This window comes from Pungitius pungitius, chromosome 12 (genome assembly GCF_949316345.1).
Source record: "Pungitius pungitius chromosome 12, fPunPun2.1, whole genome shotgun sequence".
NCBI classification, from domain to species: Eukaryota; Metazoa; Chordata; class Actinopteri; order Perciformes; family Gasterosteidae; genus Pungitius; species Pungitius pungitius.
This window is the reverse complement of record NC_084911.1, coordinates 17,763,016-17,784,182: the sequence shown is the minus strand read 5'-3', so window position 1 is coordinate 17,784,182 and position 21,167 is coordinate 17,763,016. Positions and strand designations below refer to the sequence as shown.

The 21,167-nt window shown below is 41.9% G+C and overlaps 2 protein-coding genes and 2 long non-coding RNA genes across 5 annotated transcripts; 2 read left to right on the top strand and 2 right to left on the bottom strand.

The window, feature by feature from the left end:
* Positions 1-883: 883 nt before the first annotated feature.
* LOC134133012 (uncharacterized) lies at positions 884-13,092 on the bottom strand. The gene is made up of 3 exons (XR_009957152.1): positions 11,825-13,092; positions 11,651-11,755; positions 884-955 (listed from the first exon to the last, which is right to left on the bottom strand). It is a non-coding gene; the product is annotated as an uncharacterized LOC134133012 (long non-coding RNA).
* On the top strand, positions 3,685-7,336 carry LOC134133006 (putative nuclease HARBI1). Of its 2 annotated transcripts, none has more exons than XM_062566272.1 (2): positions 3,685-4,785; positions 4,929-7,336. In XM_062566272.1, the coding sequence occupies exon 2, from the start codon at positions 5,868-5,870 to the stop codon at positions 6,900-6,902; it is 1,035 nt and encodes a 344-aa protein (XP_062422256.1). In that variant the 5' UTR covers positions 3,685-4,785; positions 4,929-5,867; the 3' UTR covers positions 6,903-7,336. The 2 variants fall into 2 exon arrangements, with proteins under 2 accessions (XP_062422256.1, XP_062422255.1); XM_062566271.1 differs by having other exon boundaries at positions 4,926-7,336.
* Positions 7,232-9,114, bottom strand: LOC134133010 (uncharacterized). Its single transcript, XR_009957150.1, has 3 exons — positions 8,047-9,114; positions 7,445-7,655; positions 7,232-7,364 (listed from the first exon to the last, which is right to left on the bottom strand). It is a non-coding gene; the product is annotated as an uncharacterized LOC134133010 (long non-coding RNA).
* LOC119220576 (gastrula zinc finger protein XlCGF57.1-like) lies at positions 13,086-19,311 on the top strand. The gene is made up of 2 exons (XM_062566261.1): positions 13,086-13,445; positions 16,313-19,311. The coding sequence occupies exons 1-2, from the start codon at positions 13,253-13,255 to the stop codon at positions 18,088-18,090; spliced, it is 1,971 nt and encodes a 656-aa protein (XP_062422245.1). The 5' UTR covers positions 13,086-13,252; the 3' UTR covers positions 18,091-19,311.
* The last annotated feature ends 1,856 nt before the right edge of the window (positions 19,312-21,167 follow it).

The following is a 21,167-nucleotide window of genomic DNA, read 5'->3' as shown; positions in this document are numbered from 1 at the left end:
CAGGATAAGCGGTTTGAAGATGGATGGATGGATTTACCACTGAAAGGTTTTTACCCTGTGTGACATTTCATGTGGGACTTCAGATCTCCATTTCTAGTAAAGCATTTACCACATTCTGAGCAGCTGAAAGGTTTCGCCCCTGTGTGACATCCCATGTGTCTCTTCAGACTCCCACTTTCAGTGAAACAACTACCACACTCTGAGAAGCTGAACGGTATCGCGCCTGTGTGACATCTCATGTGTCTCGTCAGATTTCCACCTATACTGAAACGTTTACCGCACTGCAAACAGCTGAAAGGTTTTTCTCCTGTGTGACATCTCATGTGTATCTTCGGATGTTCATTTGTGGCGAAATATTTACCAAAATCTGAGCAGCTGAAAGGTTTCTCTATTTTGTGGGTCAGCATGGGACTTTTCAGCTTCTTAATGCAACCAAATGTTATCTTACATTCAGAACACATTAAATGTTTCTCACGTGTTCTACATCTTGAATCACTGACAGAACCGTCATCATTATTTTGGGAGTTTAAACCTGACTGAGGTTGTTTGGTCTTACTCCAATCATCACTGTCCTCAGTCTCAGGTTCAGAAGAGTCTCCAGTATTCTCATCACTATCTGGTTCTGGAGGACAATCTGACCCTGAGTTTCTGTCTGGTTCTGGTCCTCCAAACTCCTCTCCATCACCATCTGTCACCATCTGTTCAGTTTGTCTCTGATGAAGATGTGAGGACCAAGCTTCCTCTATATCACCTTCACTCTTCACACACGTGTATGACACCTTCATGTCAGCCTCCTCCAGCCCTTGAAGCTTCTCCTCTTTAATGTGTGAGGGCTCTGGGTTCTCAGGTTCCTCTTTAATGTGTGAGGGCTCTGGGTCCTCAGGTTCCTCTTTAATGTGGGGGGGCTCTGGATCCTCCTGCTGCTCTTCTTTAGGCACAAAGAGCTGCTGGACATCTGTGGTGTAAAAAATAAGAAAAAGATATTTATAATAAATATTATAATAATAATAATAATTAGAAAAAAAGACAATATAGTTAATTAATAAGTTATTATTCAATCGAGAAATATTGTTAACAATATTTTATGTAAAGATTTACAACATTAGACTTACGTGTAAACATACCACCATCAGAAGTTAAAAACCATTAACCATTAGCTACACTTTTGAACGTGTCACTAGAAAATTCTTATATAAACTGCAGTCAACTCAGCAGACACTTGAATCTGAGTGCACATATATGCTGATTTACAGTTTTAAACAAGTAACTGAAATAAAAGCTATTTAATGAAAGATTCGGGACAATGACTGAACACACAGTTCAGGACCATTCTGGCCACTGTTGTACAAAAAAATGAATACTTTTATTGTAAAAAGTTAGATAATTATCTAAAGTAAAAGCCCTATAATTCAAAAGGCCCATTTTTCCAATATTTGAAGTACATTTGTTAAGAAACTATGACTACTCCTGTAAAAAAAAATGAAATAATTTTAATGTAAAAAGTTAGATAATTATCTAAAGTAAAAGCCCTATAATTCAAAGTTCAAAAAGACCACTTTTCAATATTTGAACTGCGATAAAAATACTTAAGTAATTCCAATCATTGGTGCATGTATATGTTTAGGACATCCTTTTATCTTCTATTACAAATTTAAAATATTTTTACAGAATAAATTGGGAGATTTGTCAAATTAAAATTATTTTGGTGCCCCGGAAAACGCCCCATCCACATATAATGCTGTGGGAAACGCTGCACTTAAATGCGTTACAAAGTGTTGATGCAGCAACTGTCTACATAAACAACCACGTGGAGCCAAACACTATGTGAGAGAAACGTTGACAAACCAACGCAAGAAAAATTGTTAAAGGTTAATTTTGCCTGTATATAACTGCATCACTGAAAGTCTTTTTTGTCTTGCTTAGAATGCAATTCTCCAGGAATGAGGAAGGAGATTCACAGGATTTATAGACTAAAGCCTAGTTTACGCTTCTGCGTTTTCAGAGAAACGCATGGACACGCAATTGAAAGAGCTCTTTGCGCGCCTTTTCAGCGCTTCTTGTGTGCTTGCGTGTGTCGAGCAATTTATGCAAGCTCAGGCAGCCTGTGATTGGTCTGCTGACAACATCCTTTCCAGAGTCTCACATTTCCGGTTTCATAGAATAATTCTGCCAGTATTAAAACGAAGATTTCTCTTTCTATGTGGACTTTCGGGTTTAAAACAGGGTGCAGACATTTCTTCAGTCGCTCGTTGTTCTCTTTTAATCTAGAAGTTTCCTCCTCGTACTCTGCTATCGTTCTTTCAAACAGCCCAAATATCTCTTCAGCAGCCTCCGCGAGTCGCTGCTTCACTAAATATCTCAGCACATGGACTTTAGACATCTTCTCTGAATCAAACACGACACGATTCCTCGCGATTTTTTTTTTTAAAACAGTTTTCTCTCCGTTAAACTCGGACTATCTCCGTGTTGCTAACTTTGGTCCGTTTCAGGCTAGCATGCTAAGCTAACTTTAATAGTTTTGCATGCTACCGGGAGGTGATTCAGAGGGAAAATATCCAGGAAAAAAGCTGTCAGAGCCGTCAGAGATTTATCCAGACGTCCAGAGACTCCGGTGGATCAGGACTGATGGAGATAACTAGTACTTGGTCAACGTAACACAGACACGGCTGATTCTACGACCGATCGGGGCCATGTTATTCTGAGATCAACATCCGGGTGCATTCTTCTTCGTCTTCTTTAGGATTGGTTGGCGGTTGGGTAAACCGTGTTTGCATTACCGCCAACAACTGGTGCGGAAATTGGATCAGGATCGATATAACGTCAACACTAGAAATAACTAACTAAATAAATAGTAAAAATACAAATACTTTGGATTTCTGCTTTGCTGAAGTTGACTTCAACTCTTGTGTGGCTATTTTTTTGTGGCTTCCTTTGCAGCTTCGTCTGTCATTTCATTCCATCTGACACTGGTGGCGGCTGGTGAATTTTATTGTCATCATCATCGGCGGTCACTCGTAGTCGAGTAAGACTGTCCTCCTTCCTGGTCCTTGTGGGTCTTCAGGTGGGCGTGGAGGCCGATTCTGGACCCGATTACTCTGGGGCAATGTGGACAAGGGAATGTAGTGGTGGTGGGTTTGGGTTGGGCCTGTGTGGTGGATGCTCTCTCCTTTCTTAGGCTGCGCTTGTCTTGTGCAGCATGGTGGAGGTCGTCATTATATTGCGCGGCACCCTCACGGACAAGCTTTCTCCACATCGTCCTGTCTGTTGCCTTGACTTCCCAACACTTAAGGTCTATGCGACACTTCGTCAAGTTTGCCTTGATGTTGTCCTTAAATCTCTTCTTTTGACCTCCCGCAGCCCGTTTCCCTTCAACAAGCTGGGAATAAAGGACTTGTTTTGGGAGGCGAGAATCAGGCATGCGGACTACATGGCCAGTCCATCTGAGTTGGTTTTGGGAAATCGTGGCAGTGATGGTGGGCAAGCCAGTCTCCTCCAGGATGCTGGTGTTGGTGCGTCGGTCCTCCCAGCTGATCCTGAGAATTTTTTTGAGACATCTATGATGGTAGGTCTCAAGTGCCTTTAAGTGCCTACTGTAGGTGGTCCAGGCTTCTGACCCATACAGAAGGGTGGGGAGCACGACTGCTTTGTAGACCAGGATTTTGGTCTTTGCTTGAAGGTCACGGTTCTCGAAGACTCACTTCCTCAGCCTTGAGAAGGCCCCACTGGCACAGCTGAGGCGGTGGTGAATTTCATCGTCAATGACAGCTTTAGATGACAGGAGGCCGAGATATGGGAAGTGGTCCACGTTTTCCAGTCGGATTTTGTCAATTGAGAGGTTTGGGGGCAGGACAGGCGCAGTACTGTTTGGTGATGATTGGTGGAGGATTTGAGTTTTCTTTATATTGATGGCAAGACCAAGCTGTTTGTATGCCTTCGCAAAGGCAGACAGAGTGCGCTGTAGGTCCTCTTCTGAGAGGGCTACAAGGGCGTTATCGTCTGCATACTGCAGCTCCATGATGGACATGGTGAAGGTTTGACCTTTAGCCCTGAAACGGTTGATGTTGAAGAGTTGACCGTCGGTTCTGTACATTATTTCGACTCCCTGGGGCAGATGTATGTTTGTGAGATGGAGGATCGTAGCAACAAAAATGGAAAATAGTGTTGGCGCGATGACACATCCCTGTTTTACACCTGTGTCTACCCTAAAGGGTTCCGTTTCATCTCCACTGCCACTGAGCACTGTGGCTGACATGTTATCATGTAGTAGTCTCAGTACCCGGATGTATTTATCTGGGCAGCCAATCTTGGACAGAACCAGCCAAAGGGCCTGACGGTTAACCGAGTCGAAGGCTTTGGTGAGGTCTATGAAGGCCATGTATAGTGGTTGGTTTTGTTCCCGGCATTTTTCTTGCAATTGTCGTGCGATGAAAATCATGTCTGTGGTGCCTCTGCTTGGGCGAAATCCACTCAGGAAGCGCGCTTTCTGACAGGGGGGCGAGTCTGTTGGCCAAAACCCGAGCGAGGGCTTTCCCTATGGTGGACAGGAGAGAGATGCCAGAGTAATTCCCACAGTCTGCCTTGTCTCCTTTCTTAAATATGGAGACAATTAGGGCATCTCTGAGCTGTGCAGGGATTTCCTCTTCTTCCCATATTTTGAGAAGCAGGGCATGGATGTGCTTGGTAAGATCGGGTCCGCCTTTCTTCAGGACCTCTGCTGGAATGCCGTCGGGCCCAGCAGCCTTGTTGTTCCTCATCTTGCCAATGGCATCCTGCAGCTCACCCAAGGTAGGTGGTTCTCCCATGCTTTCATCTGTGGGTTGTTGTGGGAGTTGGTCAAGAGCCTCCATCTCAGGTGTAGTGTCCCTGTTTAAGAGGTCCTCATAATGTTCTTTCCATCTGTTTGAAATTGTGTCCTTGTCCTTCAGCAGCAGCAGACCATCCTTTGAGCGAAGGGGGGTTAGGCAGTGGTGGCTGGGACCATACACCACTCGTGTGGCGTCAAAGAAGCCTCTCGTGTCTCAAGAGTCAGCAAGCTGCTCGATCTCCAGAGCCTTCTTTGTCCACCGCTGGTTCTTCAGTTCTCTAACCTGTGTTTGGACAGCTGCCTTCGCTTTGGCGTGGGCTACTCTTTTCACTTTGCAGTGGATGTCGCTTTGCCAAGTGATGCAAACTGAAGACTCTCCCGAGTCCGTCGTCGTCATCTTAGATATTGAGAAAGGGCCTCTCAAGGATTGTTGTGGATATTAGTTGTCATCATTCTGTGTAAGGAATATTGTATCAGTTCAACACACACACAACTCCATGTGAAGATTGTGTGTAACTAAGCAATATCTTACACCACTGATGTGTTCCAAGAGAATTTTTCTCAGGGGTGTCACTTTACGACCTCTGGAAATCTGATGATTTCTGTATTCTTTATCATTTTTCTATAATCTAGTTCGCAATAAATACTTAAACACAAAGTGAGTTCAAGATACTTTGGATTTCTCATAAGGCTTCAATCCACAAATTTCCACCACAAAAATGTTCCATTACAGCAAGTCAAGTGTTTTTTTAGTGATTTCAATACAGAGAAAAACGAGATGAGGGGCCGGTTTCGGAGACAAGGCTCAAGCCTAGTCCCAGACTAAAATGCTGTTTGAGCTGGCTTAACTGAAATTCACTTGCACAGACGTAGCTTAAAATACTCGTGGATTAAGCCTGTTCTGGATTAAACAAAGCCGATTGCAAAATTGAGCATTAGAGCTACTCCAGGACTAAATTGGACTGAATTGAAGCTTAAACTAATCTGCCAAGGAGGCAGGTTTAACTCCCGCTTAGTAGGCTAGGCTACTGTTTGTGAAACTGAGCTTGGATTGTTTGGGAGCATGGACTATTTGGAATATCTAAATGAGGACCAACATGCACGACAAAGGCCAGCCAGACGAATACTGCTGGATAGGAGTGATCCATTGAATCAGTTTGATGAAATAACTTTTCGAGACCGCTTTCGTATGCACAAGGAAAATGCATTGGAGATAATTACTTTGCTTGAGCCTAGACTTTCCTCTCTGTCTCAAAGAGGAAGGCCTGTGTCCAATCAACTGCAAGTTCTGATCACTTTGAGGTTCTTGGCATGTGGAATCTTTCATCGTGAAACTGGTGATTTGTGTGGTGTCAGTGAACCAACTGTATGTAGAATAGTTCACAAAGTCTGCAGTGCCATTTGTGAACTGAGGAGTCTTTACATCAAGTTCCCTGATGCTGCTGGGCAAGCCAACTATAAAGTGCAATTCTATGAATATGGGCACTTTCCAGGAGTGATTGGCTGTATAGACGGATGTCATGTTCCCATCAAGTGTCCATCAACTCCTGATGCAGAGGAATACAGGAATCGTAAGAACTGTTTTTCAATCAATGTTCAGGGTGTATGCACTCCTAATTTGGAGTTTTCAAACATTGTTGCCCGTTGGAAAGGTGCAACCCATGATTCAAGGATTTTTCTCAACTCTTCATTGTGTGCACAATTTGAGAGTGGACAACATAGTGGACTACTACTTGGTGATAGTGGATATGGTCAGAGTAACTATTTATTCACACCACATCTAAATCCCACAACAGCTGAGCAGCAAAGGTACAACAGAGCTCATATCCGTACTAGAGGGATGATCGAGCGTATGTTTGGAGTATGGAAAACTCGATTCCAGTGCTTACGAAATACGCTTCGTTTCAAGCCAAGAAGATGCTGCAAAGTGATCATTGCTACAGCTGTGCTGCACAACTACCTGAAGCAGCATGGCTGTCCTGACCTGCCAATGGAAGATCAGGATGATGCAGATGTGCCCATGGTGGCAGAGGCAGCCAATGACCAGCGAGGACTTGCACACAGAGCTGCTTTCACAGTGCAGCACTTCAGCATTTAAATATGGAATGTATCCATTATGGTATGGTGGTGCTTGCATACTGTTTCTGTACAAAATTACAATAATGTAGCAAAATTAAACTAGTGAACTAGTGAATAGTTACCCGGGTAATATGTAGTTTGTGATGATTAATACTCACTCACACGCCAAATGACAATACATTTATTTTTATTTTTCACAATTCCTCATATTCACCATGGCTACTAGTATGCAGAATTCTTTTTTGGAGCATAGCCCTCTCTCCCAATTTCATATCCAGTTCAACCTCTAGAATTCTCATTTTCATTTCATGTTCTTCTTTTAAATATTCAATTTTACGCTCATGAAATTCTCTGGCTAACTTTTCATGCATAGTTATCTTTTTTGGTCTCTGTTGGATGGTAGCAGCTTCATCTCCCAGGGGTGCCATAGCAGATGTGGAGGGTTCAGGCTCGTTGTGAACTGGCTCTTGATTGGTTTCCTCTGGAAAAAAAGACCACTGTTCCAAACTCATATCAACTAATATGGTCCTGTAACCAATTTACTTCCTAAGGTATATTTACCATTTGTGCTCAGTTCTCCATGTTCACTGTCCAAATGGTCATTGTCTGGTATACCATCCAGAGGTTGCTGGTGCTCTATTATACCAGACAGCAAGTCACCCAATTCATCACATGTGTCCTTTATTGGTGGTCCACCACCTGTAATAAATCGCTCTCTTCTGCTTGCTGCATTCTCTTTTTTTAATCCCAGTTTAATGTTCTTCCATAGAACCTATGAAGGCAGATATCATTCATTAGTTTTCTTTTTTGATGTCACAAAAATAGTAATATGGGAAATCTGAAATACTGGTACTGAAAAGGCATAATAAAAATAAGTTTGTCTCCTGATAATTTAGGTCATGGTGGAGAAATGATTGTATATTTCTTTCCCCCTCACATATAGGTATGGATTTTCCTTTGTGCAACATATCTTACTCTACCACCATGTTTAACATGCATATGCCCCTTTAAAATAGGTTACTATCCTTTTAAACAGGATATTCATTCAATGTGAATGCTACAAGCAGCAGGAGTATTGTATTTGGGTAGGCCATAAATAAGCAGGGTATAGGCAACAGGAAACAAACACATATTTTTGTGCCTAATAATGAAGATTAACTCACCTGCAGTTGTTGTACTGTTCTTGTGGTGACATCTTCATTTGCATTGAATTCTTTGCCAATTGCAGTCCAAGCACTTCTTTTCTTATGTTCAATAGCAGCAGTATGGATTTTGCTTTCAATGACTGGATGGTTCGATACAATTAGTTTTAGTAGTGCTTTTTCATGCTCACTATAATTTTTGGAGCGAATTCTCTTTGCCTCTGACATTGTGTTGTCTCAAAATTCACTGCAACAATGGTGTTTCATACTCCATTTCAGGTTTTCATGAGCACAATTGGACCAACAGCCTGTGCTTCCACTTAGTCTAATGAGGCTTGAACCAGGTGTTCTCATTAAGCTTACTCCAGGACTCCATAGTCTCAGACTAACTAAGCCAAATTTATGCCATGTTCATGCAAGCCACTTAAATAGCCAGGATTAACTAGTCTGATTTAGGCCTACTTCAGTCTTGATTTAAGCCCTGTCTCCGAAACCGGCCCGAGAAGTTATTTAGCCACAAGAGGGAGAATACCTTTATTTTGTTGTTGTTTCTTTTAATATCACCCCAGGTATACTTGGTGTTTGAAAACGTTTTCTTAACTTTATTAATTTATTGTGAAATGTAATTTGTTTGCCTAGCTGTTTTTTCAGACACTTCCAGTATGCCGGTGTAGTTGCTTTTGTTACACGCACAGCACTGCCTGCTTATGTTGCCTAAATGTTGTGAATATAACCCTTATATCATTATGTGATAACACACAGGATTCTTTTCCTTTTATATAGCTTCAAGAAATGTCTGTGTTATTTTCATCAAATAAAATGTGTAGAATTGTATATCATTGTCGAATTTTTCTCGTTTTTTAATCCTATAGTGTGTTTGACTCATTGTTCAATTGTATTTGAATGTGATTTATGTGTTCTAGCATACACAATTGATATTTTATTTGGTAAAATCAGATATTAAATTATACCATACCTGTTTTATTTTTGGCATACTCTTTTTCCGTAATAATGAAGCACCGGGTTATTCTGGGTAATATATTCTCTCTCTTGTTTCGCTACTTCTGTGACATACGGTGATGTCTGAATAAACCGTTAATGCAATGTCGTTGTCTGTGCTTATGTGGGTTAGACAAGCACCCGCCATAAAGTAAGGACATAACAAAACTGGCGACAAGGACGTCTGAACCAGCGCGTGTTGTCCACGCCGAGGAGGTGAGGTTTCCTGTTCTTCGTAGATACCTCGCATGACTGCGACTTCAGCGAGCGAGGTGCAAGTCGGCTGGAGGGGAGGACGGACAATCGGTGACGTCGTGAGTAACGGAAAAGCAGCACTTATAGCAAGGAGCTTAAAATGGATGCAATTATTGGCTCAATCGGCACCTTTTGGTGCGTTTCCACCGAGCGGTACGGTACGGTACGGGTCGGGTCGGTACCCTTTTATTTGTGTCTCCACTGAGAAAAGTACCAAAGATCCGCACCGTACCGTACCACTTTTTGGGTACCCTTCCGTTGGGGTACCTGGCACAGTTTTTTGGTACTAAAGGATGGAGCTAGACTCACTGTAGAACGTTGATTGGTTGAAAGAGTGTCGTCATTTGCGCGTGCCGCAAGGGGAAAGACAACACACAAAGGAACACCGTCGTAACAATGTTGCCGCGCAGCATTTAGTTTAACAGCCACATATCGAAACGTAAGAACAGGATCGGCTGTATGTCCTCCATTGTTGTTTGCGGTTAGCTTTCAGTTTTTGCGCGATCGAATGACGTCAATCTACTTTCCGTCCAATACCACGCCTATCAAGTAAGGGTACTGTTGGCGGTGGAAACGCTCGCCAAATCATGGTTAACAGACCCGACCCGTACCGACCCGACCCGTACCGTACTGCTCGGTGGAAACGCGCCATTTGATGAGAGCATTGAACATTGGAGCTCATAAACGGAGCGTTTTGACTACTTTGCCGTGGCAAATGGAATAACCAATGAGAAACGGGTGCCCACATTTTTGAGTGTGATGGGACCAAAAACGTTTAACCTGCTACGAGATTTACTACAACCAGTAAAGCCAGGCAGTAAAACATACGTGGAAATAGTGGACATACTGGCAAAGCACCTGTCACCCAAGTCCCTGGTAATTGCAGAAAGATTTCGATTTCAAAAACGCAGCCAGGAAGAAGGTGAGTCTGTCACTATGTTTATAGCAGCCCTACGCAAGTTAGCTGAACACTGTGAGTTCGGAGATGTGTTAAATGACACACTAAGGGACAGGTTGGTATGCGGACTGAGAAATGAAGCAGCACAGAAGAGATTGCTCACAGAAAGGACATTGACGCTAGAAAAAGCCATAGATGTTTGTCAATGAAAATGGCATCGAAAGGAAGCCCAACAACTAAATGCTACAGGAAGAGTACACCAACTCGTCAATGCTAAAACACATGCGCAAGGGCCATGTTTTCGCTGTCACTTCGCACAAAAGTGCTGCAGCAGCTACATTCGGGACACAGTGGAATAGTACGCATGAAGGAAATAGCAAGAAGCTACTTTTGGTGGCCCAAGATGGATAACCAAATTGAGGAGCTTGCCAAAAGCTGTTCATCATGCCAAATAGTCAGGAACAACCCTCCACCCGCACCTCTTCACCCATGGGAGTTTCCACAAGGACCATGGCAGCGTGTGCATATTGAGTTTGCGGGACCATTTGAGGAATGAATGTTTCTTATTGCTGTTGACGCACACAGCAAATGGCCGGAGGTTGCTATCATGAGATCAACCACGGCAGGGAAGACTATTGAGAAGTTGGGGGAAATGTTTAGTCGATTTGGATCACCTGCACAGCTCGTCTCTGACAATGGACCCCAATTTATCTCCCAAGAAATGGCCGGGTTTCTACAAGCTAATGGAGTTCAACCCATTAAGTCAGCTCCTTACCACCCCGCAACAAATGGTCTCGCTGAGCGGTTTGTCCAAACCATGAAGCATGCTTTGAAATCATCACAGGAACAAGAAACACTACATCAGAGGCTGCACATCTTCCTGCTGACCTACCGCAACAGTGCACATGCAACCACTAAGGCTTATACTGTGGATAATGGAAATCCGCAAGGTAGTGTATGTAGTCCTTTATTATTTAATATAATGATAAATGATATATTCTCTCAGGTTGAAGAGAACATATGAAAGTCTATGTACGCAGATGATGGAGCACTTTGGGTAAGAGGCTGCAATGTATCATTTGTTAAGAGCAAAATGCAAGCTGCAATAGCGGTGGTGGAGGAAAGGGTCATCAAATGGGGATTCAAGCTGTCTGTAGCCAAAACACAAGTTATTTGCTTCTCGAAACGGCGTAAGATCGCACACATCGCCCTAAAATTGTATAATAAAAATCTGGAGCAAGTTAAAACTGTCAGATTTTTGTGGATTTGGTTTGATGAAAAGCTCACATGGAACATACATTTAGACAAGGTCAAGAATAAATGTAAAAAAAGTCGTCAATATACTCCGGTGTTTGACAGGAAGGGAGTGGGTGGGGAGCAAGTAGAGCATCGTTGCAAAATATATACTGGGCACTCATGAGATCTGTCCTTGACTATGGGTGTGTAGCTCACATGTTAGCAGCAGAAACAAACCTCAAGAAATTGGATGTACTGCAAGCTCAAGCATTGAGAATCATCAGTGGATCAATCACAACATCTCCGGTATCAGCAATGCAGGTGGAAGTGGGAGAGATGCCCCTGAGGATTAGAAGAGTTAAATTAATGCTGGCATACTGGGTTAATCTCCAGGTGCATTGTGGAACTCACCCAACTAAAAGCATTCTGACAGACTGCTGGGAACTCCAATCACACAAGCTTTGGGTGGGTAGGCGATGTAATGGCGGAAAAAGCAGGGTTGTGTCAACTACAGTATTGCCCTGCAGTCTCAATCTCCTCCATTTCTCCCTGGTTATTCTCATCTCCAAAGGTAGACTTTAGGATACAGCAAAAATTGAAGGATAAGTTGAAGCAAATGCCAGCATGGCGCATAGTACAGAATTATTTTGATCAGCACTTCTCAGACTTTACGTTCATATTTACGACCCCATAACAGGATGTGCAGGAGCAGCAGTTTATATCCCGTGTGAGAGTGAGATCTGCATCAGGCAAAGAGTATCAGATCATGTGTGTTTATACCACTTTATACCAGCGCTATTGGCAATACTATTGGCCCTGCAGTGGCTAGATAAAAGGGAAATTAACAACACCGTAATTGCATCTGACAGTTTCTCAGCACTTTCCAGCATAGAATCCGGTTGATCAAATACCAGGAATGATATAATCAGTGAAATATTCCTCATAATGTATAGGATGGAAAGTATAGGTCAAACTATGCAATTCATCTGGGTACCAGCCCATGTTGGTGTGGAGGGGAATGAACAGGTTGATATTCTGGCCAAACAAGCACTCAGAATTAAGAATATAGGCTTATATAGTTCCATTAAGCAAATCTGAGGTCAAGCAATGCATTAGAACATATGCAAATAAAGTATGGCAGGAGTACTGGGATAATCAGGAAACTGGAAGGCATGTCTACAAAATTCAAAAACATGTTTGGGTAAGGAGGGAAAGAAGGGAAGGAAACGTCATCACTCGATGGAGAATAGGACACACAGGACTCAATCATTCATTACATGAAATAGGCAAGCACCCAACTGGGAAATGCTCACAGTGTGACCAACCAGGAACTGTGGAACATGTACAGTATTATTACAATGCGGGAGTTACAGTATACAGAGGGGACATCTTCGTCAGTCACTTAAGAAGGCAAAACACCAGGACTGGTCACTGTCGGGTCTATTGGGGAATCAAGCAGATGAAACGTATGGTGTCATTATTCAGATTTTAAGAGAAACAAATTTAGTCAAACGGATCTAGTTTTTTTTTCTTTTTTCTCCATGTTCTTTATCTCATGTCTTGGTGTTCTGCATAATCTCTTTCTCCACACTCCAGTCCAGATGGTGGCGGTAATGCACCGACAAAATGGTTTGCGAACCGCCAATAAACACTAAAAGAAGAAGAAGAAGAAGAAGGTGTTATTGGCGCCATTAGTCCTGACCAGAGTCTCTGGACGTCTGAATAAACCTGGCGTGGAAACAGACCGAAGTTAGAAACACAGCGCTAGTCCGAGGTTAACGGAGAGAAACGGCGTTTTTACGGGGTTTATTTGGAGGAAACGTCTGTGATTCAGTGAAGATGTCGGAAGTCCATGTGCTGAAATATTTAGTGAAGCAGCGACTCACGGAGGCTGCTGAAGAGATATTTGGGCTGTTTGAAAGAACAATAGCAGAGTACGAGGAGGAAGCTTCTAGATTAAAAGAGGACAACGAGCGACTGAAGAAACATCTGCACGCTGTTTTTAACCCTGAAGTCCGCATCCAAAGAGCAGGTTGGTTCTCTCTCTCTTCACACTGAATCAGTCACATAAATATCAGTCTACTTTATTTCTTTAGTTGGCAAGTGATCAAACGACTCCGACTCCACGGATCGATACCTCTCTGATACCGTAGTATGCGGTCAACTCGGCAGACCCTTGCATTTTAGTGCACCTACTGTATATGCAGCCTTTTACGGTAGTAAACATGTATCCGAAATTAAGACTATTTACATTCTGGACAAGGATAGAAGTAACGTTGTGTATGTACAGGACTTTTCTGACTACTACTAAAATATAAATATTTTATATACGAGAATAGACTCGTGAGACAGACTCTGGAGTCCTGACTCGCAGGTTCGGGTGAACGGACATTTCCGCAATAGGAAAAGCAGTTGACTTAATGACGTCAGCTAGTCTTGCTAATACGTTTTAATTTAGTTTTTGACTTAAGTATTTTACTATTCAAAAGCGTTTGTTTCGATTTCATTTAAAATTGGTATAGTATAAAGTATATATAATCGGTCATAACATTTTATTTTTGAACTTCGACATAAAGTTGTGTTCATTTTCATCTGTCGTTGTTGCCTGTTGCTGAGGTGAGATGCATTCTGGGATATTTGGCTCTCACAAGAACAGACGAGCCTGCTCCGATGCATGCCCTGTAAAATGGGCGGAGCGAGTAACATCCGGGTATTATGACCGTTCTCGGCCAGATGTGGACTTTAGAATTGAAACAGTAGCAAACATTTACAGCTGGAATTTACTGTGCAGTTATAGTCTCTAAAGCCTATGCATTCCCCTCATTCAAAGAACGACAAAAAAATAGTTATAAGTACAAAATTAACTTCAGTGTTATTAGTCTGGCAAATGGTTCGGCCAACCCCAGCGGGGTATTAAGGCTCTAGCATGGTTCTGCAGCTACGGCTTTTAGCACAGTTGTGTCGATTGAATAGTTTTAATTCACGGCTCTAAAAGGCTTGCGCATGTTGCAAAGCAATTCACCTTCAGAATAATAAGTAGACGTCACCCGGTGTTTTACCATGACTGCGGTTATAGGTTTCATAGTGTAATTGCATGTGTGCAATGGTGTAGTGGCATGTTTTTCATTGTTTTTTAATAAAGGGGATTGCGGGGAATGCGTCTGTTCCGCCCCGATAGAACAGGCAGACACGTGCGCGACAGAAATGTGTTGCGTCGCATCAAACGCTCTAAACGTGCCACAGGTATTTGCCGTGGTTTATCACCCTGAAACAGTTCAACTTTCCGCCATTGTTTTTCCTCCGCATGCGACTCTGGAAACAGTTTGCTCGTTGGCTCAAATCGGTCACGTCATTTTCGGCTTCAGTTTGCGAACATTTTAGCTTTAAGCTGAATAAGAGAGGAGAGCCAATTGGGGTTGCAACGATTAGTCGCCGTAATCGAGGACGTTGATTGTTGAAGCGTCTATCGCTTATACTGTGTACATTCACCAAGAAAGAGAAGCGTATTAAGTTGAACGTGGCAGAGTCCAAAAGGTCTGCAAGTATGTCATCAGTGAACCAAAACAGAGTTGTATCACAGAAGCATGATGGCAACGCACAGAGATTTCAAATGTGCTGGAGCCACCACGTCTTCTCCTCATGAGTAAGTTAGGCTAACTAAAGTAACGCTAGCCTTGTTAGCGTATCGTAAGCTTTACAAGTTCCGTGGAAGATGCGTGCTAATGCTATTATGTTAAATGCAATGTAGCAAATCGGTGAATTATTGTAGCCTGTCTTTTTGTTTGTCCTGAATAGTTAACGTTAACCTTCACTCAGCACTCTTCAAAGAATAGATTGTGGAAAAAAATCTTCTCCAGCATAATAAAAACCTACTAAAGCCTACAACATGATAATTAAAGCTGTGTATTTCTTTCTCTTTTAGTACCAAGCATAGGCACGTGCACGTGTTTGTCTTTCAGAGCCTTGTGCACCCTCAGATGAAGTAGTCTGGACAGAGCGTCCTCAACATGCTATTCACTTGCAAAGACTTTATTGCTATTTTGAGTTACTTTTAAAACGTTATTTGCACTTTCTCTTTACTTTCAAACGCACAAATATTTACACATATATATATATTTTATATTACTATTCAATGTATAATGATTACATTTGTATTAACTTGTTACTCAAATACATTTGGTGTTCAAAATCCAAAGTCATTGGATGGAAATAAACATGGTAGCCGTTAGATTAGTCGACTAATCAATAAAATAGTCAATAGATTACTCAATTACATAATTGTTATTTGCACCCCTTGAGCCAATTAATGTGAACGAGCCAATGTGTCAACTTTATTAAAAAACAGTGGCAATGGAAAAAGGCAACACAACTAACCTAAAATCTCACCTAAAACAACAACCATCCACTATTCTGACAAATAAAACGTCCCTTGATAATATTCTTGCTTATTATCTTACTCTGAGTGTGCTCTCTGCCTGAAGTGGAATGGTCATGAAAGTATTGATTGTTTTCTTTTAAATCTAATCTAAAAATGACAAAATGTAGTCTGGTGATTGAGATATTGAAAGAATTTGGGTTATGTGTGGTATTTTGAGAGGCTTTAATGTTTAATGGTACATCAGAAGCTTCTCGTTATATGTTGGCATTAAAGGCCTAAGACCATGATATTGTCAAAGATAAAGTTTGCAAAGCGGCATTCCTGCCGTTGCTACACACGTTAACGACCACTGACTTGCGAACGCTTCGTCCGACGGCTGCAGGGTTCTTCGGCCGCATTTGTAACCGTCTGGCCAGTGCCCCGAGGAGCAAGGAGTAGCGAGGACCCGTCCAACGCTGCTTGCATCTTTAATTTATATTTGAGTTCATTAACTATATTGTGTGTTTGTATTTTATTATTAGACCTCCAGCAGCTTCTTGTGATTAAGGAAGAGCAGCAGGAGGATCCAGAGCCCCCCAACGTTAAAGAGGAACAGGAGGATCCAGAGCCCCCCAACGTTAAAGAGGAACAGGAGGACCCAGAGCCCCCCAACGTTAAAGAGGAACAGGAGGACTCAGAGCCCCGCCCCACTAAAGACGAGCAGCTTCAAGGGCTGGAGAAGGCTGACATGAAGGTCTTATACACTCCTGTGAAAAGTGAAAATGATGTAGAGGAAGCTCTGTCCTCTCACCTTTATCAGAGACATACTAAACAGATGGAGACAGAAGGTGATGGAGAGGACAGTAGAGTACCAGAACCAGACAGGAACTCTTGTCTAGATTGTCCCTCAGAACCAGATAGCAATGAAAATACTGAAGACTCTTCTGAGCCTAAGGACAGTGATGATCGGAAGGAAACATTTGGTTGCCTTAAAAAGATGAAGAGACACATGATGACCCACACATCAGGGAAACCTTTCAGCTGCTCAGAGTGTGGTAAATGTTTCACTGCAAGTGGAAGTCTTAAGGCACACATGAGATGTCACACAGGGGAAAAGCCTTTTAGCTGCTCAGAGTGTGGTAAATGTTTCACTGTAAGTGGACGTCTTAAGAGACACATGAGATGTCACACAGGGGAAAAGCCTTTTAGCTGCTCAGAGTGTGGTAAATGTTTCACTGTAAGTGGACGTCTTAAGAGACACATGAGATGTCACACAGGGGAAAAGCCTTTTAGCTGCTCAGAGTGTGGTAAATGTTTCACTGTAAGTGGAAGTCTTAAGGCACACATGAGATGTCACACAGGGGCAAAACCTTTCAGTTGCTCAGAGTGTGGTAAATGTTTCACTAAAAATGGAAGTCTTAAGGCACACATGAGATTTCACACAGGGGAAAAGCCTTTTAGCTGCTCAGAGTGTGGTAAATGTTTCATTGTAAGTGGAAGTCTTAAGAGACACATGAGATGTCACACAGGGGAAAAGCCTTTTAGCTGCTCAGAGTGTGGTAAACGTTTCAGAGAAAGCGGACAACTGAAGAAACACACGAGATTTCACACAGGGGCAAAACCTTTCAGTTGCTCAGAGTGTGGTAAATGTTTCCCCGTAAGTGGACGTCTTAAGACACACATGAGATGTCACACAGGGGAAAAGCCTTTTAGCTGCTCAGAGTGTGGTAAATGTTTCACTGAAAATGGAAGTCTTAAGACACACATGAGATGTCACACAGGGGAAAAACCTTTCAGCTGCTCAGAGTGTGGTAAATGTTTCACTAAAAATGGAAGTCTTAAGACACACATGAGATGTCACACAGGGGAAAAACCTTTCAGCTGCTCAGAGTGTGGTAAATGTTTCACTGTAAGTGGAAATCTTAAGACACACATGAGATGTCACACAGGGGAAAAACCTTTCAGCTGCTCAGAGTGTGGTAAATGTTTCACTGTAAGTGGAAATCTTAAGACACACATGATATTTCACACAGGGGAAAAGCCTTTTAGCTGCTCAGAGTGTGGTAAATGTTTCAGTGAAAGCGGACAACTGAAGAAACACACGAGATGTCACACAGGGGAAAAACCTTTCAGTTGCTCAGAGTGTGGTAAATGTTTCACTGTAAGTGGAAGTCTTAAGACACACATGAGATTTCACACAGGGGAAAAACCTTTCAGCTGCTCAGAGTGTGGTAAATGTTTCACTGTAAGTGGAAGTCTTAAGACACACATGAGATGTCACACAGGAGAAAAACCTGTGCTCACGTTACATGTTATTTAGCTGACGCTTTTATCTAAAACGACTTACATTGCATTATAATTTTTGCCTGGGGAGCAGTTAGGGGTTAGGTGTCTTGCTCAGGGACCCTTCGACATGGCACATTGGGCAGCCGGGATTTGAACCACCAACCTTGCGGCCCCCAGCGCACTGCACAGTGTAGTAAATGTTTTACTGCATTTGGAAGTCTGAAGAGACACATGCTGTATCACACAGGGGAGAGACCTTTCAGCTGCTCACATTGTGGTAAATGTCTCGCTGTAAGCAGAAGTCTGAAGACACATGAGATTTTACGCAGTGAAAAAAACTAATTTTCTCAAAATGTGATAAAGGTTTCACTCAAGGTGGACATCTGAAGAGGCATCAATATCCACATGATAAGTTGTAAGCTTAGGAGAAACATTGACATTTGCAGCTTCTTTTCATCCTATCAGGGAGTTAGTCTTATTGAGGTGGCCCTATTGTTTCTGGAGTAAAACTCATTCACAGAGGCTCTCAGCCAACGGATTGTTAATATTTTAATTAATAATTTTTCAGACTAGCTGCCACAACATGAGTGTACATCTTTGTCGTTCCTCCTGAGGTTTCTTTTTTTGGAGGAATCTTTTTATCTACCGATGTGAGGGTTTTGGGACAGAGGATGTTGCATGATTACAACCGTGAAGCCCTCTGAGGCTAGTATGTGATTTTGGACTTTAAAATTAATTGAATTGAAGTCTCTTTAGGCAGATGGTTAGTAAATTCATATTCGAGAACACAACTCCAAAGGTAATTACATCCTTCCAATGAATAACCTTAAGTTACGTTGTCTACTGTTAAAATTGTAATGTTACCCAGCCTTTTATTGACCTTTTAACTTGTAGAAATACAAGTTTGACTGATTTATATGTTCCATTTGTGTTACTGCAGGCTCTCCTGTCTTAATTCTGTTGTTTTGCATGTTACTTTGCTTTCACTTTGTTTTCCCTTTTTTTCAGGAAATGTGTTGTTGGGATTTAGATTAGATGTTTTCCTGGTTATTTTGATACTCATTGTCTGTTCATCTTCATTTTGAGCTGAGTACATATTTGTATGACAAAATAAGGTATCTGTGTATTAAGAAACAAAACAAGAATGAAATCCTACTGTCATTTTACATTGCTGAGCGAGAAGAAGTGCTGAAAATGATATGAAGGCAATACATTTTAATTTTTTTGCATAAGTGAATAAATGTCGAAAAATCAATTGGGCTTTGTCTAGTTTCAATTTTCAACCCACATATTGCATATGGAAAATAATAAATTAAAGGCAGCATAAACTTAATTACCTAAAATAATTTAGTGTTTTTATTTTGTAAGTTACCCCACCATGGTGCAGCAGAACCCACAACGAGGTAGAAATGCTGTACTAATTTACAGGGACACATGATTCTCAGCTTGTAAAGTGAAGGTGGTCTGGTGGAATAAGAAAAAAAAGAGGGGTGGAAATGGCAAAAGTCCTTAGAGATGGTTGTTAATATGTACAATGGAAGAACAAAAACAAAGCTATAATAGTAATAAATATGGAAGAAAATGAAAGATTTAGAAAAAATTGTTGGTGAAAATCAAGTGATTGGTGGTGTGTTTACAGGTATTCCGGACGGTGAAGATCTTGAAAAGCTTAAACAGTATGCATGGGGGAGAAGTGAGCAGAGTAAAGTGATCACTATCAATTCATGTGAAAGAGTTGACCGTTGAGCTTCAGGGGACCGTTCTGTCAGAAAGAGTTAAAATGGGATGTACGAGTTTCCAGGTGAGGCCCTACATCCCTCCCCCACTGCGCTGCTACAAATGACCGAGGTATAGCAGCAATGGGAAACAGAGGTGTCCCAAGTGTGGAGAGGACCATAGAGCTGAGGATTGTCAGGATAATGTGCAGCATAAATGTTGTAATTGTGGGGAGCAACACAGGGTAACATATGGTCGATGTGAAGTCAGGAAGAGGGCGGTGCATATCCAGCAGGAAACAACTCAAAGCTATTCAGGGCAAACAAAGTTTTAAGAGAAGAGGCAGGTTTGTCCAATAAATTGTACTGACCAAATCAGAGAAAATTAATGTAATAGTGAGGGGAGCGGAGAATTTGTTTTGACTTAAAAGGGGCAACCTGGGAACATATTAATAAAACACTCAAAGAAGACAAGAAGCCAGGAGGCTCATGGGATTGGAAGGTATGAATGTACTACAGTGGAACGCAAGAAGCTTATAAAAAGGGTTTAATGGATTTACATAAAAACATAAAAAACAAATTTTGTGTTCAGGAAATGTGGCTTAAACCAGTTTGTTTTTGAAGGATATGATAGTATTCACAAGGATAAAGTGCAGGTAAACGGTCCTGGTTGCATAACATCTGTAAAACAAAATACAGATTTGGCAAATGGAACACAGCTGGAACATGTGATAATTGAATTTTGGACAAGAGAAGGAACGATCACAATTGCTAACTGTAACGTGGTTGATCCTTTGGGGGTCCCGATATGAGGATGTACACAACTAGGTTGGTACGTAACAACTTTATTTTTCACACACATTTGTGACTCAAATGGAAGAGAAAATTGTAGAAATGACCGTGACCACCGCTACCACGTAGGTGGGGTTATCATCCCGTAGAAATAGTTAGTCAACGACCACAGACCCACAAATGACCAAAACAGATAAGAGTACAACATGTATTTGAAAGGGTCTTTAAATATGAACGATAGCAAACAATTTGAACAATTCAGCTTCCTGGAATGTAATAAAATAAAGGGTTTAAATGAGCAAGTTCAGACTTATTGGTGGCTAGACTGTAGCGGACCAAGGAGGGGAGTGGGGGGGAAACAGACTCTGGAACAGGACCCTCACTGGCTGATCAGTGATCTAGTGAAAAGTAATTAACTCAACAAAACCAAAATAAACACAAAACGGGAACAATAATATAACAAAGCAAAACAGCAGTTTTCCTAATTCCCCAGCTGAACTTTGTGTTCTCTCTCCACCTGGTTTGGGCCTCCCTGGGGCACTGGTGTCACCAATGGCCAACTCCTTATTTATAAAACATGGAGAACACTTAAAACATAAATTAA

Excerpts from the sequence above, each read along its gene's own strand:
- LOC119220576 (XM_062566261.1), top strand. The coding sequence starts at position 13,253 with ATGTCGGAAGTCCATGTGCTGAAATATTTAGTGAAGCAGCGACTCACG. Across the intron at positions 13,446-16,312 it reads AGTCCGCATCCAAAGAGCAG|ACCTCCAGCAGCTTCTTGTG; the intron begins GTTGGTTCTCTC and ends TTTTATTATTAG.
- LOC134133006 (XM_062566272.1), top strand. The coding sequence starts at position 5,868 with ATGGACTATTTGGAATATCTAAATGAGGACCAACATGCACGACAAAGG.